This window comes from Andrographis paniculata, unplaced genomic scaffold, assembly GCF_009805555.1.
Source record: "Andrographis paniculata isolate CXL003 unplaced genomic scaffold, ASM980555v1 Contig74END, whole genome shotgun sequence".
Classification (NCBI taxonomy): Eukaryota; Viridiplantae; Streptophyta; class Magnoliopsida; order Lamiales; family Acanthaceae; genus Andrographis; species Andrographis paniculata.
The window spans coordinates 2,252,468-2,270,588 of record NW_026137611.1 but is presented as its reverse complement, the minus strand read 5'-3'; the positions used below and the strand labels follow the sequence as shown (position 1 = coordinate 2,270,588).

Below are 18,121 nucleotides of genomic sequence, written 5' to 3'. Positions count from 1 at the left end.
ATGCTGTGTTTGTTCGGGGGTTTGGATTTTGGATAGATATTTGAATAGTAAAAAATTTGAATTTGAATAGTTGTATGATGTGATAAATATGTATTGATGCGATGTTTTAAATGTAAAATTAATTTTTAGTATAATGTAAAAAATAAAAAATAGATGTTTGATTTGATATTTTTGAAGGAAAAAATTTGTATGAATAATAAAAATCCACACAAATTCTTCAAACGAATATACCCATAAAATACAATTATTTATTAATTTACTGCAAAACTAATAGGCCTCTTTAAAAGGAACTGAGATAGTAATATATAATAATTTTAATTATAAAATATATTATTGTTGTAAAATATTTTTTTTTGTCCAATTTGAAAGTTTACATTTACTTTTTGGCGTATTGATCTTTAAAATTAATTATTATATCAAAATATAATATAAATTAAAAAGAAAAAAATAAATATACTTTTATTAGTGTCTTATAATACTAATAGAACGAAAGTAAAAAAATTAAAAATATTAATTACAAAAGGTAAATATAAACTTGCAAACTACAACTTTACCATAGTAGCTAATACATGATACATCGTTCTTCTGCCCAATACTATGGGTGGGTGTGCTTACTTGAGTGATTTGCTTTTATGTTTTACTATTTTAATTATTTTTTTAAAAAAAATATTAAATTAAACACCTATTTTTTATTTATAATATTATATTAAAATTAAATTTTATATTTAAAATATCACATCAATACATATTTACATTAAATAATTATTTTAATTTAAAATTTTACTATTCAAAACCAAAACTCAAAATCCAAACCTTTAAACAATCCCTATCATTTCTTTCTTTTTCATTTTCTTTCTTTTTCATATTCGCCGTTCACGCGTCCTGTTTCCACAGCCACTGCGCCGCTGGCTCGTTCAAAATATAAATAGTGGCCGAACCTCCGGTTCAAACCGCTAAATCGACTATTAGACCAACAGTTCGCGGTTTGATAACCCGCACCGTCTGTCCTGCAACATTGCAGAACCGCTGCACTGCTGGCCGTGCAAAATAAAAATATAAATATAATTAGTGGCCGAACATCCGGTTCAAACCGCTAAACCATCGGTTGGACCGACAGTTCGCGGTTTGATAAACCGAACCGGACTGACTGTTTCGGTTCGAAACGAGCTTGATTTTGGTTTGATCAGTAACGTCCGGTTCGAAACCGGATAGGCAAGTCTAGTCCCAGTGTCCCACGATTTGTTGTCAGATTTATCCAAAAGCGCTCTTTACGACAAAAGTTTTCGTCTCGTACGTTATAAAAAAAATCGTCTCGTGTGCGTCTCTGCTGCTGCTTTGGTTCAATCTGCACTTCGATTCTCCAACGAGCTTTCCGGAAGTGTATGTTGAATTATTTCGCTACTGATTGTTAATGGAGAGCACGGTATCAGATGCACGACCATCGTTTCCGGTGGACTTGGAGTACCAATCAGGCTTCGGGAACAGTTTTTCGTCGGAGGCGATCGCCGGAGCTCTTCCTGGTAACCAGAATAGTCCTCTAGTCTGTCCTTACGGCCTCTACGCTGAGCAGATCTCCGGTACTTCCTTCACCACTCCGCGCAAGCTCAATCAACGAAGGTGCTGTAAATGTTTGGTACCGCGGAGTATTTCGCGTAAGTATTTTGGTTTTTGATCGATTGTTGAAGTAATTTTTTGTGAAATCAGTTGGCTGTACCGTGTGAAGCCTTCGGTGACGCACGAGCCGTTCAAACCTAGAATTCCCGAGCACGAGAGGCTAGTGAGCGAATTCGATGAGTCAAATAGCTACGCAACTCCGACACAGCTCAGGTGGAAGCCGGTGGAAGTTCCGGTGACTCCGACCGATTTTATCGATGGATTGTACACCGTATGCGGCGCTGGAAGTTCCTATCTACGGCATGGCTTCGCAGTCCACATGTAATTACTTCCATTCTATTTTTGGTCATTCGTATTTTCCGATTCTCAGTCCAATTGGTTAGAATTGTTTTCAGCAGTATTATGGCTATTAGGTTTAATATCACTGCTTACGTATTAGGATCTAATAGTAGAGTTTGAAAATTGATTTAGCAGTATCATATACAAAAAAACTGGTCAATTAATGAAAACTGCTGTTCCATGAGTTGAATAAATGCAATAGTGGCTCAAGCTAGTGTAGGGAAAATAACACCCTTAGTTATGTTACTTTCGTACTGTGTTTCTCTCATCTTTTAAGGCTATTTCATTGAGGAATTGGTTTAAATTGTATTTGACAAGGGGCTTGTTTTCGATTAAATGGTTTTATGTTATCCTGGAATTGGCAAGAATGCTAACTTCATTGTTTAGGGGTCATGCCACATCAATAAATTAAGGTTAAGCCTATTCAATCATGTCTGGCTGAGTAGTTGCACCTCGATTCAGGTGAAAGTTTAGTTCGTGGGGCAAATTAATTCATGTTTACTAGCTTAAAGGTGAGTTGAGAGACAGGTATTGAAAAGGGTATTTACATGATGTCAAGCTAACCCTGAAATTCAATTTGTTTAATCATCTACATTTTGGTTGTGTTTCCACCTGCAACTGTGTCCCCCACACGCTGATTTCTCACCTTTGTTGTTTATACTATGATTCTTAGAATCACTGCTCTTGGCTTTGGGTAGGCAGAAAATGTATTTCCATTTATGTTCTTGTTGAATGCTTTCATGTAGGTACACAGCCAACAAATCAATGGACAATTGTGCGTTCTGCAGTGCTGATGGAGACTTTCTGATAGTTCCTCAAGAAGGAAGTAAGTGATTCATAAAATTTCATTCATTTCAGCATTATTGTACACTCCTAAGTGTGCCTTTTTAACAGGGCAGACACAGAGCTGCTTGACACATTTATGATATATTTAGATAGGTTGATCTGACTTATTGAAATGAAACCATGTCTGAAAAAAGGCTGTTTTTGCAATGGATATAAAAGCCTATATATCTTGGTTGATTTTAATTCTTCCTTCTTTTCAATGGATCATTTTAATTCTTCTTCTTTGATCTAAATGCCTTTATATGTCTTATAGGGACCCTTGATTTTTCCTTGTGTCATTTTGACTAGTTTCCTACTTCACTATTTCTGTTATGATTCTAGCAAGACTTGTAACTATTATGAAAACCTTCCACTGCTTATCTTTTAGGGCTGTGGATCACCACCGAATGTGGAAGATTGCAAGTATCTCCTGGAGAAATAGTTGTCATTCCTCAGGGGTTCCGTTTTGCTGTTGATCTACCGGATGGACCCTCAAGGGGATATGCAGCAGAAATATTTGGAACTCATTTTCAACTTCCTGATCTCGGACCAATAGGTGCATTCCTAAATTTGTTTAGAGCTTTTCGACTTCATAAGGCCATTCTCTGGAAAATATAAACAAATTTTAATAGCTGCTCAAGTATGTACTTTCCTCTGTAGGTGCTAATGGTCTTGCTGCTTCAAGGGATTTTTTAACTCCGGTGGCTTGGTTCGATCATGTTTCCCGACCAGGTTACACCATTGTGCAGAAATTTGGTGGCAAGCTTTTTACTGCTAAACAAGATTTCTCTCCTTTCAATGTAGCAGCTTGGCATGGGAATTATGTTCCATATAAGGTTGGTATTTCTAGGATATTTGTCCATATATGGATTAGAATTATATTCTACAATGTGGGATGGTTACCGTGCTAACCCCACCCAGCACATATAAGATAGCCGAACAAAATATGTTTTTATTCACGTAGGTGTGCTGTATGAATATACTTTTGTGCTGAAATTAATTGTAGCATCTGTCATGTGGTATATCGTCTATTGGCAATCTATGTGCTACATTTGTATTAGTATGTTAATATAATTCATATGTTGTCTTCTTTATATCGTGTGTGCTGATTATCCTTGTATCATGTGTTGTGTAAGACTATATTATGTGTTGTTAGTAGCATTTGTATATGTTAACATAATACATGTGTTGTTTGTCTTTATATCGTGTGTGGTCTGTCCTGTAGTGGGACTATGTCACTTCATGTGTTGCATTTGTATTGTGTTAATATAATTTATGTTATGTTTATTTCTATATCATATGTTTTTCGTCCCTACATTGTGTATTGTGTGTCTCTATGTTGTGTGCTATCTGTTTGTTTGTTGCATTTGTACAATGACTTGAACTTGCCCTGATGAAGCACATTGAATTTTTCAGTATGATCTGAGCAAATTCTGCCCGTATAATACGGTGCTGATTGACCATGCTGATCCATCCATAAATACGGGTATGTTTCATGCAGCCATGGTGTCGATGTTCTATTTGTGATGATATTGTTCGAGCAAGAGTACTCATTTTCAAATCAAAATGTTCCAAACACAAATGCAGTTCTGACTGCTCCCACTGATCGACCGGGTGTGGCGTTGCTTGATTTTGTCATATTTCCACCCCGGTGGTTGGTTGCTGAACACACATTCCGGCCTCCGTATTATCATCGCAACTGTATGAGTGAATTCATGGGCTTAATATATGGAGGATACGAGGTACGTAGACAACTCAAACTATAGACCATTCTTTGCTGCTTCTGCTCAATATGATGCTCCCGAGTCCGTAAGAAATGCTAATTGGGAAGTTTAAATAGAAGCTTGAATCATATCAATTCTTGATTTCAGGCAAAAGCCGATGGATTTCTTCCTGGCGGTGCAAGCCTTCACAGCTGCATGACTCCCCATGGACCCGACACAATAACATATGAGGTAAGGTTCTCTGTTGCTCAATCCCACGATCTAATGATTAGATTTAAAGAATGTCTAATCAATTCTTCAAAATGAAACCGAGTCTTAAGTACATTATCTTTAAGTAACACGATATTTGCGCTCGATCTTGTCAAGTTAGTGTTCCAAAATGGTTATCAACTATGCAATCGATCTTCAACTTAGCTTTGATCACTTTAAGCATTGACTAGAGGATTTTTTTATTTTTTATATTTTTCTTTTCTTTTTTGGTGAACGCGATGACTTCCTAGGAGGTTACTAATCCTAGTACTACCTTAACCTTGACGACTTTAAGCATCAACTACTAGACTTTTTTGTAGTGCAACACGGGCACATTCTAGGAGGTTACCTATCCTAATATTATCTTAGCCTTGATGATTTAAACATCGACTACTAGACTTTTTTTTTTAAAATGCTACATGAGAACTTCCCAAAATGTCACCCATCTTACTATTACTCCCGAATTCTGGGGAAATTCGATGTGTTAAGCTTCTATGGGTTGTAGGAATCTAGTACTAGACTTGATAAGACTCTCTTTCGCAATAGCTTGAGATTAATTCACCAAATACTAGTCTGTTTGTTTAATATTTATAGTTTTAAGTATTTTTACTGTCAAGTATAAAGAATGGAGAAAGTATTTAGAAAAAAAAAAGGGATGTTTTTGTATTTCTTTTTTTTTTTTTTCACTTCATCAAGTTGTGCACTCAATACAATTGTGTACTTAGTGAACTTTCAACGATCAGGCCACAATTGCAAATGGAAACGAGCCAGGGCCGCGGCGAATTTCCAACACGATGGCGTTCATGTTCGAGTCGTGTCTAATGCCGAGAGTGTGTCCATGGGCACTCGAGTCTCCGTTCAGGGATCACGACTACTACCAGTGCTGGATTGGCTTGAAATCGCATTTTACAAGCCCCGAAGAAACCCAGTTGGATGTCGACGGCGACGGCGAGGTCGAAGGCTCAAGGTAAGTGAAGGTATATATCCATCTACCTCTCTATATTTGCAGTATTCTTGGTTTCATGCTTATTGTACTTACGTATCTACACATGCTTAAGGAAGGGTGTTTGGGTTTTGTTTTTGGATCATTAATTTTTTACTACTACTATTTTATATTTTCAATTTTTTATTTAATTAAAAAAAATGAATTCAGAATATTATACTTCAAAATTAAAATATATTGTGTATTACGTAATATCGAAATATGCCAACAAACACGCCATAATTGATAAGCAAATTATCATATTTAGTAAGTGAAGTGTTTGGAAAACAGTCAAATTAGATATCGAAAACAGTCGTATGTAATAACTAATGAAAATCGACATCGCTTGTGTTCGGATGTAGCTTTGCAAATTAAATTTAGAATTGAAATATATTTATTTGCCAATGTTGATATAATATTTTAAATAATAAAATTTATTTTTTAAGAAAAAAAAATAATCAATTAGTAAAAATTCATTGTATAAACTTATCCAAAAACAGATAAATGAGCCAACAACACGTCGTCACTGGATAAAGATGTCTATGTCCTGATCCAACAACACCTCAAATTAAACTCCAGTCCCCAAATGATATATAGCAACTGACGAAGAGGACGACGAAATGAACATGAATAAATTAATTAAAATTGCGTCATGACGACAAACTCCAACAACATTTTCTGCAGAAGAATATTTTCATTCGTCTAAATAATCAATCAAGAATCCTATATTCGTTCATCCCTTGTTGAGAATTTAGTTTATTTGAATTGTTGAATAGTAAAAATTAAATTTAAATACTTGTATCCTGTGATATAAATGAATATTAACATGATATTTTTAATGTAAAATAAAGTTGTAATATAATATACTCCCTCCGTCCCGATCCAATTGAGTTTTTTGGAATTTTTTAGTAGATTAGAAAATAATATTCCCTCCGTCCAAGTTAAAAGTATACAATTACTTTTGGCGCGGAGATTAAGGAATAATAGTATTTCAATTATAGTGGGTAGGTAAAAGTAGTAAAATGACATTTTTGTCCTTATTTTTTTGGTATAAAAGTAATGATGTGATGTAAAATAGGGGTATTTGTGGAAAAAAATAGGGTATTTAATGAAATAGTTACTTTGTAATTGGACGTCCTAAAATAGAAATATGTATATTTTTTAACTGGACGGAGGGAGTAGTATTTTATTTGTCAGTGTAATAGTTTTTGACATTTTTGCTCTTTGATTTTATGTATACGTAAGAATATATTTATGATTTAAGTAAAAGTTAATGATATTTTAATATTAGTGTATGCTTATTTTTTCTAAAATAAAAAATGAATACTTTGAAATGGAACAAACGAAAATGATAAAAAAAAGATACTCCCTTTGTCCAATTGAAATGTTACCATTTTTTATTTTCGTCTGTCTTAAAACAAGGTTACTATTTTCTAATTTAGTAATTATACTACCTACCTAACATAATAAATAACATTTCAATTTACAATGTATTATACAAATATCATTACTTTTATATTACACCATATTAATAGAGATATTTTTGTTTTTTTATTACAATCTAATATAATACTAATATTCAAAAATTTATTTGCAAAAAACAAATGTTACCCTTCCAATGGGACGGAGGGAGTACTTTGAATTAAGACGGAATGAGTATAAAAGAAAATAATTGTCTGATTTGATATTTTTTACATAAAAATAAATAAAAAAAATTGTAGTAACACCTAACAAAAAAAGAAAAAAAAAATACAACCTAAAGTTTCGTCTAAAAGGAGTTTTTATTTTTATTTTTATATATTTCCCCATCCAACTTAATTTGTCCATTATTTCTATATTATTTTGTTCCACATAAATTATATATTTTCTTCTTGGAAAATATAATTTACACTTTAATCACATTTTAAAATTCATAATTTTTAACTTTTTCTATTTAAACTATTTAGTCATCTTAATTTTAATCTATAATTATTTTTATTATATCATAAATTATTTTTACTTATATATTTTTTAATTATTTATTAATTGCATAATATCTAAAACTTTATGCCCTAACTAAAAAGTGAACAAATTAACTAAGACAGATGAAATGTAATTTTGCAATGTTCCTTTAATTATATTTATTTTTTCTAATATAATTTATAAAATTATCTTAAATAAAAAATTAAAACGAAGTAGTAAAAAAAATAATCCATATTATAATATTTAAAATATTAGGACAACACGCAGAAAATAAATAGAACCGAAGAATAGAGCACCATGGGTGGAATTAGGTGCTGAAAGACACCCATCAACACCAGACTGATTTATAACTAGCAATTAGATTACAAAATTAATCCAATAGTTTGTATTAATTTAATGGTATAAGAGTAATTTAACTATTTTCATAATTAATATTAAATAGACAACATTTTTTAAAATATGATCAATTGATTAACATACAATAAAATTAACAAAATTTTACAATTTCTATTGCGAGTATGCACATGATAGAAGTTTGTAGTAAAGATTAATATGCATAAAAAAATTCAGCATTCATTGTTGTATAAGAAAACTCAAATTTTTGTTAATTAAAAAAAAATAGTATCTTGTTCAGTTGAATTTAGCATTTGCATGTGCACGAGAGAGCATTTCATATTATATTATACAACCCTATACAATAATCAATATTTTCTAAAACCTGTAACAACATTTTATTATTAAAAAATATGGAGCATATTGTTTGATATTTTTCAGCATCTTATATAAATATGATATATTGATTCGAATGCAATAGAATTAACAAAATCAGATGATGCTTACAATTTCTATTGTGAGTACGCACGTAATGGGGATTTTTAGTTAGATATAAGATGTAGAAAAAATTCAGCATTCATTATTGTATAAAAATATTCAAATTATTGTTAATTAAAATAAATCAGCATTATGTTTCATTAATTTCAGCATTTATGGGGAGCATTTTACAACATAATATCAGTTGTCGACACATGTTTTCCCACTACTCTTCCGATCACCATCACCACCCTTCTTCCACCATCGCCGTCACCTTCCTCTCAATCCTCTCGTACTACTCAATCGCTCAACAACAACGTTCTGCCATTCAGTATTAGTGGCTTTTCACCCATCAACCAAGTCAATATATTCTCACAGAGAAAAAGATTACCACTAGGACAACAGCAACGAGAACAGCAACTGCAGTAAGGACAACAACAACGACGAACTAATAACAAGAAGGCGCTAAAAATAATGATTTTTGGAGAAATCTAAATTGGATAAATAAATTAGATAAGAAGACAATCTCCCTCTTACTTAATCTACACCATCGCTTTTATATTAAATTCAATCATTGGCTGAAATTAAATTTAGCATCATGCTGATAGATGTGCCATCATTAGGGGATCCACATCCGAGTAGCATATATATATATATATATATATATGTAATATACTCTTTTCGTCCCATTGAAAGATTATCGTTTATTTTTTACACATAATTTTTTTTAATATTATTAGTATTATATTGAGTTTTAGTGAAAATGAGAAAAATATCTCTATTAGTATTGTGTAATATAAAAGTAATATCATTTGTGTAATATATTGTAAATTGAAAGAGTAATTATTATGTTAAAAAAGTAGTATAATTACTAAGTTAGGAAATAATAATTTTGTTTTGAGACGGATAAAAATGAAAAATAACAAAATTTGATTGAGACATATAGAGATAGAGTATATAATTTAGAAGTTAGTGTATTTAATGGAATTTAAGGGCGTTGTGTGTATTTATGTATATATGTATATGCATTTCTTATTATTATAATATAAAACTCATAATTGTTACTCTTTGCTAGAGCAGACAATGGGTCGATTCGTGTTGGGTTCGTGTCGATTTGAATACTTTAAACGAGTTAAATTACTCAACAATAACTCGATCCGTTTATTATCGTGTCGGGTTCGGGTTGATCCGTTTATTATTGTGTCGTGTTCGGGTTGACTCATGTTAACTCGTATACATAATTAAGTCAATTTTTTTTATTTAAATTAAATAATTTTTTGTTGTGTTGTCGTGTTATGTTAGTTTTTATTGGTTTGATCGTAAATTAGGTTGAATTACTTAAAATTGAACTTAGTTTAAATTAATTTATGAGAAAATTATTAAATTATGATTATTTTACATATATAATGAATATATTAATTAATATTAATATAAATATATTATATTCAGATTGTCGTGTCGGGTTTGAGTTGAGAGCCTCAACCCTAACTTGACCCGTTTACTATCGTGTCGGGTTCATGTCAACCCGTATACATAATCAGGTTGAAATTTTTGACCAAAACCCAATTATTTCGTATAAAATTGTCGTGTCGGATCAGTTTTTGCCCGCTCTATTCTTTGCATGTGTTTTAAATAAATTTTTGATTAAATATATTAATTAACAAATTAAGTTAGTAATATATGTCTTGTATCTGACAGATAAAATTAAGAGATATCGAAAATTTAAATTACAATCATAAGTTCACTCAAACGACTAAACAATTCATTACAAGCCTATGCATTTATGTCAAGTAGAAATACGAGGTGTGTTTATTTTGTAAAATAATTAAAAATATTTTTTTTTATGTTAAATATAAAAAAATACGTAGAGAATATAAAAATTATAAATATATATAATATATTAATTTTATTATTATTTTTTTTTTAAATCCCATTGGAGAAAAAGATAAAAAGAACAATCCCAGAGTTATAAATTTTAAAATCTGGATAGGGACATCAATTATTAATTGGTGTGGGGGAATACTTTTGAATCTTGAATAAGTGTAACCACGTGTGAACTTAATACACAAGAGCCTGTAGGCCCACACGCACTCTCCACGTCTTCAACACACACTCACCAACTACTTATTATTTTTTAAAAAATAATTAATTCATTTTCAAATTGGTCACTCCCACATTTAGGGTCCACTAAATAAAATTAAAAAAAAAAAATAGTAAAAAAAATGAAGATAAAGAAATATAATTGAAAAAAAAATATATAATTGACTAGGAAAATAATAAATAATTTTTTATTTAGTAAAATAAAAAATTCGAAAGAAAAAAAAAAATATATATATATATATAACAAGAAATTAATCTATTAATAATATATACTTCATCCGTCGTTCCAATCTATGCTCATTTTTCTTTTTGGGTTGTTATTGAAAAATATTCTCTTTACCTTTTTAAGTAAAAGAAAAAAGTAACTATTATTATTTACTTTGATTAAAACTTGTGTCCGGTCAAATAAGCACACATTTTGCATGACGGATGGAGCACTATATACACAAAAATATGTATAAATTAGTAATGTAAAATATCTTAATAAAAATAAATAGTGTAAGACTTTACTATTAATTTGCAGAAAATTCTTCAATTACGACCAATAATGTGATGACATGAAAAATATTGAAGATAAATATTATTTTTATTTATTTGTTTGTACTCCTATAAATTTGCTAAAAGTACATGTTACAAAATTATTATTATTTTTTTAAAAAAAAAATTAGAGCTATTATATTTTATTTTCTTTACAAAATATTAAATATGATATTTTTTTTTTATATAAAATATCACATTGTATTATTATAATCACTTCAAAAAATTTCAAAATAAAAATAATATATATACAAAAAGAATAAAGTGCATTCGCATATGATGACAAGGGTATGTCCTATGCAATTTAAGGAAAGTTGGTGGTCCATTTGATTTGGTGTCGGTATTTTTTTAATTTTAATTTTTTATTGTAAAAAAGGATACGTAGTTTGTTTGCCTTGATTTGAGTACGGATATTTTGATTTAATATTTAATTTAAATATTATTTTGAAAAAAAAAATCACTTTACTTAAAAAATAAATATTTATTTTTACATGTAGTTTAATAAATTCTAATTATTAGGATAGTTAGTGATAGTTTTGTACATAAAGACTACTAATATGTAAAGTTATTGTTAAAATATTGATTTAAATAAGTATAAAAAATGACAAAATGTATATTTATTAAGTTGATGAAAAAAATATATTTTCATCGAAGCATAAAAGAAGAATAATTGTATTGAGATATTTTAGATATTTAAATTTGATCTTATTAATATATTATATTATTTAGATTTGAGTTTCTCGAATTTGTTTATATCGCCTATATATAGACTTTTTATTTTAATGATCAATGAAATAATCTCATTATTTTTTCTCAAAATTTTGAACAAAATGATTTGTTTGATTTTGATTTGAGTTTTGGTTCAAGTGATAATTTGATGTAAAATTTTATAAAATAAAATAATATATTTTTATTAAAAATCAGGAGAAGTGAATGATATTAATTTATATTCGAAACAAAAACCATACACATTAAAATTATTATATATATGTATTGAAAAATATATATATATATATATATATTTGAAAGAATTGGAAAGCCTGTTCAATTGTTTGGTTTGTATTGTGTTTTAAAATTTTTATTTAAATAATATTATGATATAAAAATTTTATGAAAAACTAATATAATTTTATTAAAAAAAATAGTATATGAGTTAGAATGAATTGAATAATAGAAAACTTAAATTAAAATTAAAACCATACTCCATTACTTTGCCTCTTTTCTTAATGACAATTTTATAAAAAAAATACTATATCAAATTTTAATAGTATTAGAACTAACAATAATTTTCTTTAAAAATATGAAAAAATAAAATAACAAAACATAATAATAACATATAAAAAAACAATTACAGAAATTTTTGGACATTTTAAAGTTTAAAGATAACAAATGGTTTTTAAAAAAAAAATTAATATATATTTTATTTAATATCTATTATTAATTAAAAGGTATTATACTCCATCTGTCACAATTCAAAGTACTATTTTTATTATTTTTGTTTGTCCTATTTAAAAGTATTTTTTTTCTATTTAATAAAAATAATCATACACAAATACTGAAATACCCTTAACTTTTACTTATTAAATTATAAACATATTATTATTATAAAATTAAAAGACAAAAATGTCAAAATTCCTTACACACTTTTATTAACTAATACTATCTTCGTCCGACTCTAAGGGTCTCATTTACTTTTTTTTCATGTTGATATTTGAATATTATTTATTATATCAAAACGTAATACATATTAACAAAAAATTGCAAAAATAATTATATTAGTGTCTTATAATACTAATAAAATAATATTTGTACAAATAATTATATAAATATAATAATATTTTTAATATTAATTACAAAAGGTAAAATATTATTAATTCTTAATATATTATATCTCCAAAGGATCCAAAGACAGAGAAAGTATTTAAAATATATATATATTTATTTAAAATATTAACTTAAATATATGTAGTATATTTTTATTTATATTATTATATTACATTATTGTATTTTATTAAAAATATATTCAATATTCCCTTCGCTCACATTATGTCTATTTTTTATTTTTTATTTTTTATTTTTTATTTTTATCTATTTTATATAACCTCCATCCCATAAAATTTGTATTTTTTTATTTTAAATCATTGTATTTAACATTAAAAATATTATTATATTTGTATAATTTATTTTATAAATATCTTTGTATTTGTATTATAAGAGATTAATAGAAGTATTTTTTTCATTTTTGTCTTGATTTGTATTACGTATTGAAATCATAATTAATATTCAAATATTAACAACAAAAAAACTCATGGTACTCTTCTTATGCGACGGAGATAATATTTTTTTTGGAAAAAAAAGTTATACACTTTAATCACATTTTAAATTTTATAATTAATAATTTTTTAATATTAATTAAATTATTTATTTTAATTTTAATTTATAATTATTTGTTATTAAAAATAATTATTTTTTACTGCTATATTTTTAAATTAGTCACTAATATATTTTTAAATTCTCATATTTATATAGACAAAATTTTCCATATCTCTCTTGTAGTTTCGAAATTCAGTCACATTTATTTTAAAAATTGCATAGCTCTCCCTTATATTTTAATAAATGTTGCATGAAATCCCTCTGTAATTTCAAAACTCAGAGTAAATTCTCATTTTACTTTAAAAAATTGTATGACGCTTCCTTATATTTTAAAAAATATTGTATAAAACATCTTGTCATGCAAAACATATAGATAAAAAGAAGGTACTATGCAAAACATCTTATCATGTTTTACGGTGGTGGGGTTTAATGCAATGCTTTTTAAAATATAAGGAGGTACCATGCAATTTTTAAAATATAAATAAATTTTATGCTAAATTTTGAAATCACATGAGACTTATGAACAATTTTAGAGAAAAAAAAAATCATTTTTGGTCTCATTCAATATCATAATTATCAATTTTAGTTCAATTCAATTTTTTAATTTTTTTTTTTTTTATCAATTTTGGTCCCACTCAAATTACAATTTTAGTCCCAAGATGGTTGACTGGAACTGAACACGGCCGTGTTGGATAACTCAGAAAGTGATTGGAGCAGCCAACACGGCCATGTTGGTTACCTTGCACTTCTGTATGTTTCTGTCCATGTTATCAACACAGCCGCAGACTCGTTCCTGACCTTTATTAGGCCCGGAGCAAAATTAGAATATTGGGCCCTTAAATATTTTTTATATTATTATAATAATAATATAATAATTTTATATATTTTTTTAGGGTGTGGGGTTTGGATTTTAAGTTAGGATTTGAATAGTAAAAATTTTGAATTTGAATAGTTGTATGATGTGATATAAATAGGTGTTGATGTGATGTTTTGAATGTAAAATTGATTTTTAGTATAATATAAAAAATAAAAAATAGATGTTTGATTTGATGTTTTTAAGGGAAAAAAATGAGATGAATAGTGGAAATCTAATTCAATCCCCCAAACAAACACATAATGTTAATGTATTAATAAAATATTTTATTTATTTATTAAAAGATCAAAATATGAATATAAAAATTAATTTGATATATTTAGTATAATATATAAAAAAAAAATTGATTTAATATCTTTTCAAGAATATTTTTATAAACAATCAAAAGTCTTTAAAAGAAAATTTTTAAACAAAAAAGTTTATTAAGAATTTGTTTTTTTTATTGGTTTAGAGAAAAATTTGGTTTGAATTTGATATTAAAATAATGTTTGATGGATGTTTGTGAAAGAGAAAAATATATATTTTTTTTAAAAAAGTTTAGATTAAAGAAATAAACTCAATGTTTATATAATACACAAATTTTTAAAAAAACTACTAATAAATACAAATTTAAACATATAGATATAAAAATAACAAGAACACACAAAATATTACTCTATTATATATTCTTTTTTACATAATTCACAAAATATATAAAATTATACCATTAAATAAACACACTAAAATATACAAATAAATAATTTAAAAAATTAATGTAGAAATCATTTATTTAAAAAATAATTTTTAAATAAATTTTTTATTTAAAATTTTATTTTATATATTCTATGAAAATAATAATAATAATATATATTAATATATAGGAGTATATATATACATATAATATTGGGCCCTTTGTGGACCCCTAGAGGGAATGGGCCCTATGGCACTGGCCCAGACCGGTCTGCACCGTGTTCCAGGTCATATTCACGATTTTGTTCTGAACACAGTCATTTTTTAAGTTATGTTCATGATCATGTTTTCAATATAATCATATTGTAGCTCATATTTATTATTATTTTTACTTCTTGGTTAAAATTATTTGATATATATTTATAATTCAACAAAAATATTTTTTATAATTATTTTATAATATAAAAAATAATCATTTTAATATTTAAAAAAAATAATTGAAAAAAATATAAAAATAATAATACGTTAATATATATTTTTAATAATCATTATTATATCTCTTTTTAAAGTTTATAGTAAAAATTTTAAAGTAATATATATCAAATAATTTTAACCGATAAGTGAAAATAATAATGAATAAAATCTACAATATGATTTTATTAAAAATATGGTCGTGAACATGACCTAAAATATGATTGTGTTCAGTACAAATCGTGAACATAACCTAGAACACGGTTGTGTTGAGAACATGGATAGAAACATGATTGTGTACAGAACACTGGCACGAACACGACCGTGTTCAAAAGTGCAAGATAACCAACACGGCCATGTTGAGCCCAACGCGGCCGTGTTGGCTGCCTGGAACGCCCAGTCACTTTTTGAGTCATCCAACACGGCCGTATTCAGTCGTAATCTACCATCTTGGACTAAAATTGATAAAATTTTATTTGAATGAGACCAAAATTGATAAAAAAATATTTAAAAATATGATAAAATTAATAATTACACTATTGAATGAGACAAAAAAATAATTTTTGTTCACAATTTTAATATATATATTTATATATTTTTTTTGAAAAAAGAAAACATATTGACAAGATCCATTCAATGGCCATGTCATGATTACATTTTAGAAGTACGTACTTATTTTATTATCTCATCGTGGGTGGGTATATGTGAACCAATTATTTATGAAATATTTTATCCCAAACTATATTTTATTACTTGAAAATTTCAAAATAAATAAAATAAGGCATAGAATTAATTTATAGGCATATATAATTGCTACTTTTATGACATTTACTTTTGTCATAATTTTATAATTTTAATTTTAATTACCTTGGCCTTGATTGTTTCGTGTGAACTACACGCATTTGTTAAATTATCAATAATAGTTGCCTTGAGGATATTAGATTCGTTCAGACTTTAGCTGGTGCGCATTTTTTGGTAGCGGCTACGGATTTTCACGTTATAAAAAAAATATATAGTTGACTTGAGTTTATTTGTTTTTAGTCCCGTGAGTGAACTCTTTTATCATTTTAATCTCGTAAGTGGAGGATGTCGCAAACTAGTTTTATAAGTGGAAAATTTTCACTGTTTTAGTCCTCCGGCGCTGGACGCCCGCGTGGCTCGCCGAAATCCACGTGTCCGTCAGGTGTCCCGCTAGGTCAGCGACATCTGGCGGACACGTGGATTTTATTATTTTTTTTTATATATATTTTTCAATTAGACCAAATAAAAAAAAATTAAAAAAGTAAATAAAATTTAAAATAAATTAAAAACAAATTTTTAAAAAATTAAAAAAATGAAAAAAATAAAATAAAAATCCACGTGTTCGTCAGGTGTCCGCCAAGTCAGCGGACACCTGACGGACACGTGGCCTCCAGAAAGTCACGCAGGCGTCTCCGGCGCCGGATGACTAAAACAACAAAAAAATTTCACTTATGAGACTAGTTTGCGACAGACTTACGGGACTAAAATGATAAGGGGTCCAGTTACGTGATTAAAAAAATAGTTTACTCTAAAATTAATAATCTCTGTTAATAAAATAGTATTTTCTGGAGAAAAAAAAAAAAAAAAAAAACAGTGCTCTATATTGACACAGACAATGCTCTCAGTTAATAGAGACAATGCTATTTAAATTTTCCAACCCAATATAAGCATTGTTCCATTTGAAAGAGTTAGTGTTCTCTTAATTTATCAACACAATATTTTTGTAATTAAATTATAAGAGAATAAATTATGTTTTTTTTTTTTTTAAAGTACAAATATAATTTTTTTTTTTTTTTATGAAGTAAAACTTATATTGTAAAAAATTCAAGCTATTTAATTATTTTATAAAGATTTGTAAACAAAAGGGAGACCAACAAATATATTTACCGAAAACACGGTAATTGAAAGAAGAAAGTATAAACTATACTCACATAAAATATATTTATATTGTTATTTTAGAAAAGCTTTAATTGTCATATTAAGGTGCATTATAGATTTACTTAAATAACTTTTTTTATTCTGCACCACATAATATGAAAATAATTTTTTTATTGGCCTGGTTTGCAGGATATTAGGTTCAGCCGGGGTTTACCCAGTGCGTACTTTCGGGTAGCGGCTGCAGGTTCCACCGTCATCCAAAAATAAAAAATAAAAAATCTAACCGCTTAATGACTACAAATATGAGCATATTTCCCGCTTGACAAAACTATATATTACTTGAATTTCTGTATAAAAACTATCACAATATCTGATTTATGACATACTTTATTGATATATCTCGTTTGGCACGATCCAGAGTTAATTTGTTGAGATTATTAACAATTTTTGTCCTCTTAAGCGGTGATTTGAGTCCAGAAAAGCTAAGGCAAATGAGACAAGCGATAGTCATTTATGCTCACAAGCGATGACTCCATCGCCCTGAAAAGCTAAGGCAAGAGAAGGAAGCGATAGCTTCCACCGCTCGCAAGCGACGCTCCAGCGCTCAGGCCAGCGACCAGACACCCACCGCAGCAAAACGACGGCAACTCAGCGCAGATATTGCCTAAGTGTCCAACCCGCAGCGGTACAATC

General features: G+C 28.1%; 1 protein-coding gene across 1 annotated transcript; it reads left to right on the top strand.

Moving 5' to 3' along the window:
- Nucleotides 1–1,287: 1,287 nt before the first annotated feature.
- On the top strand, nt 1,288–5,839 carry LOC127266136 (homogentisate 1,2-dioxygenase). The gene is made up of 9 exons (XM_051296282.1): nt 1,288–1,617; nt 1,705–1,935; nt 2,700–2,779; nt 3,167–3,334; nt 3,439–3,614; nt 4,195–4,264; nt 4,366–4,520; nt 4,650–4,733; nt 5,495–5,839. Exons 1-9 carry the CDS (start codon nt 1,412–1,414, stop codon nt 5,720–5,722), a joined length of 1,398 nt encoding a protein of 465 aa, XP_051152239.1. The 5' UTR covers nt 1,288–1,411; the 3' UTR covers nt 5,723–5,839.
- Nucleotides 5,840–18,121: the final 12,282 nt, after the last annotated feature.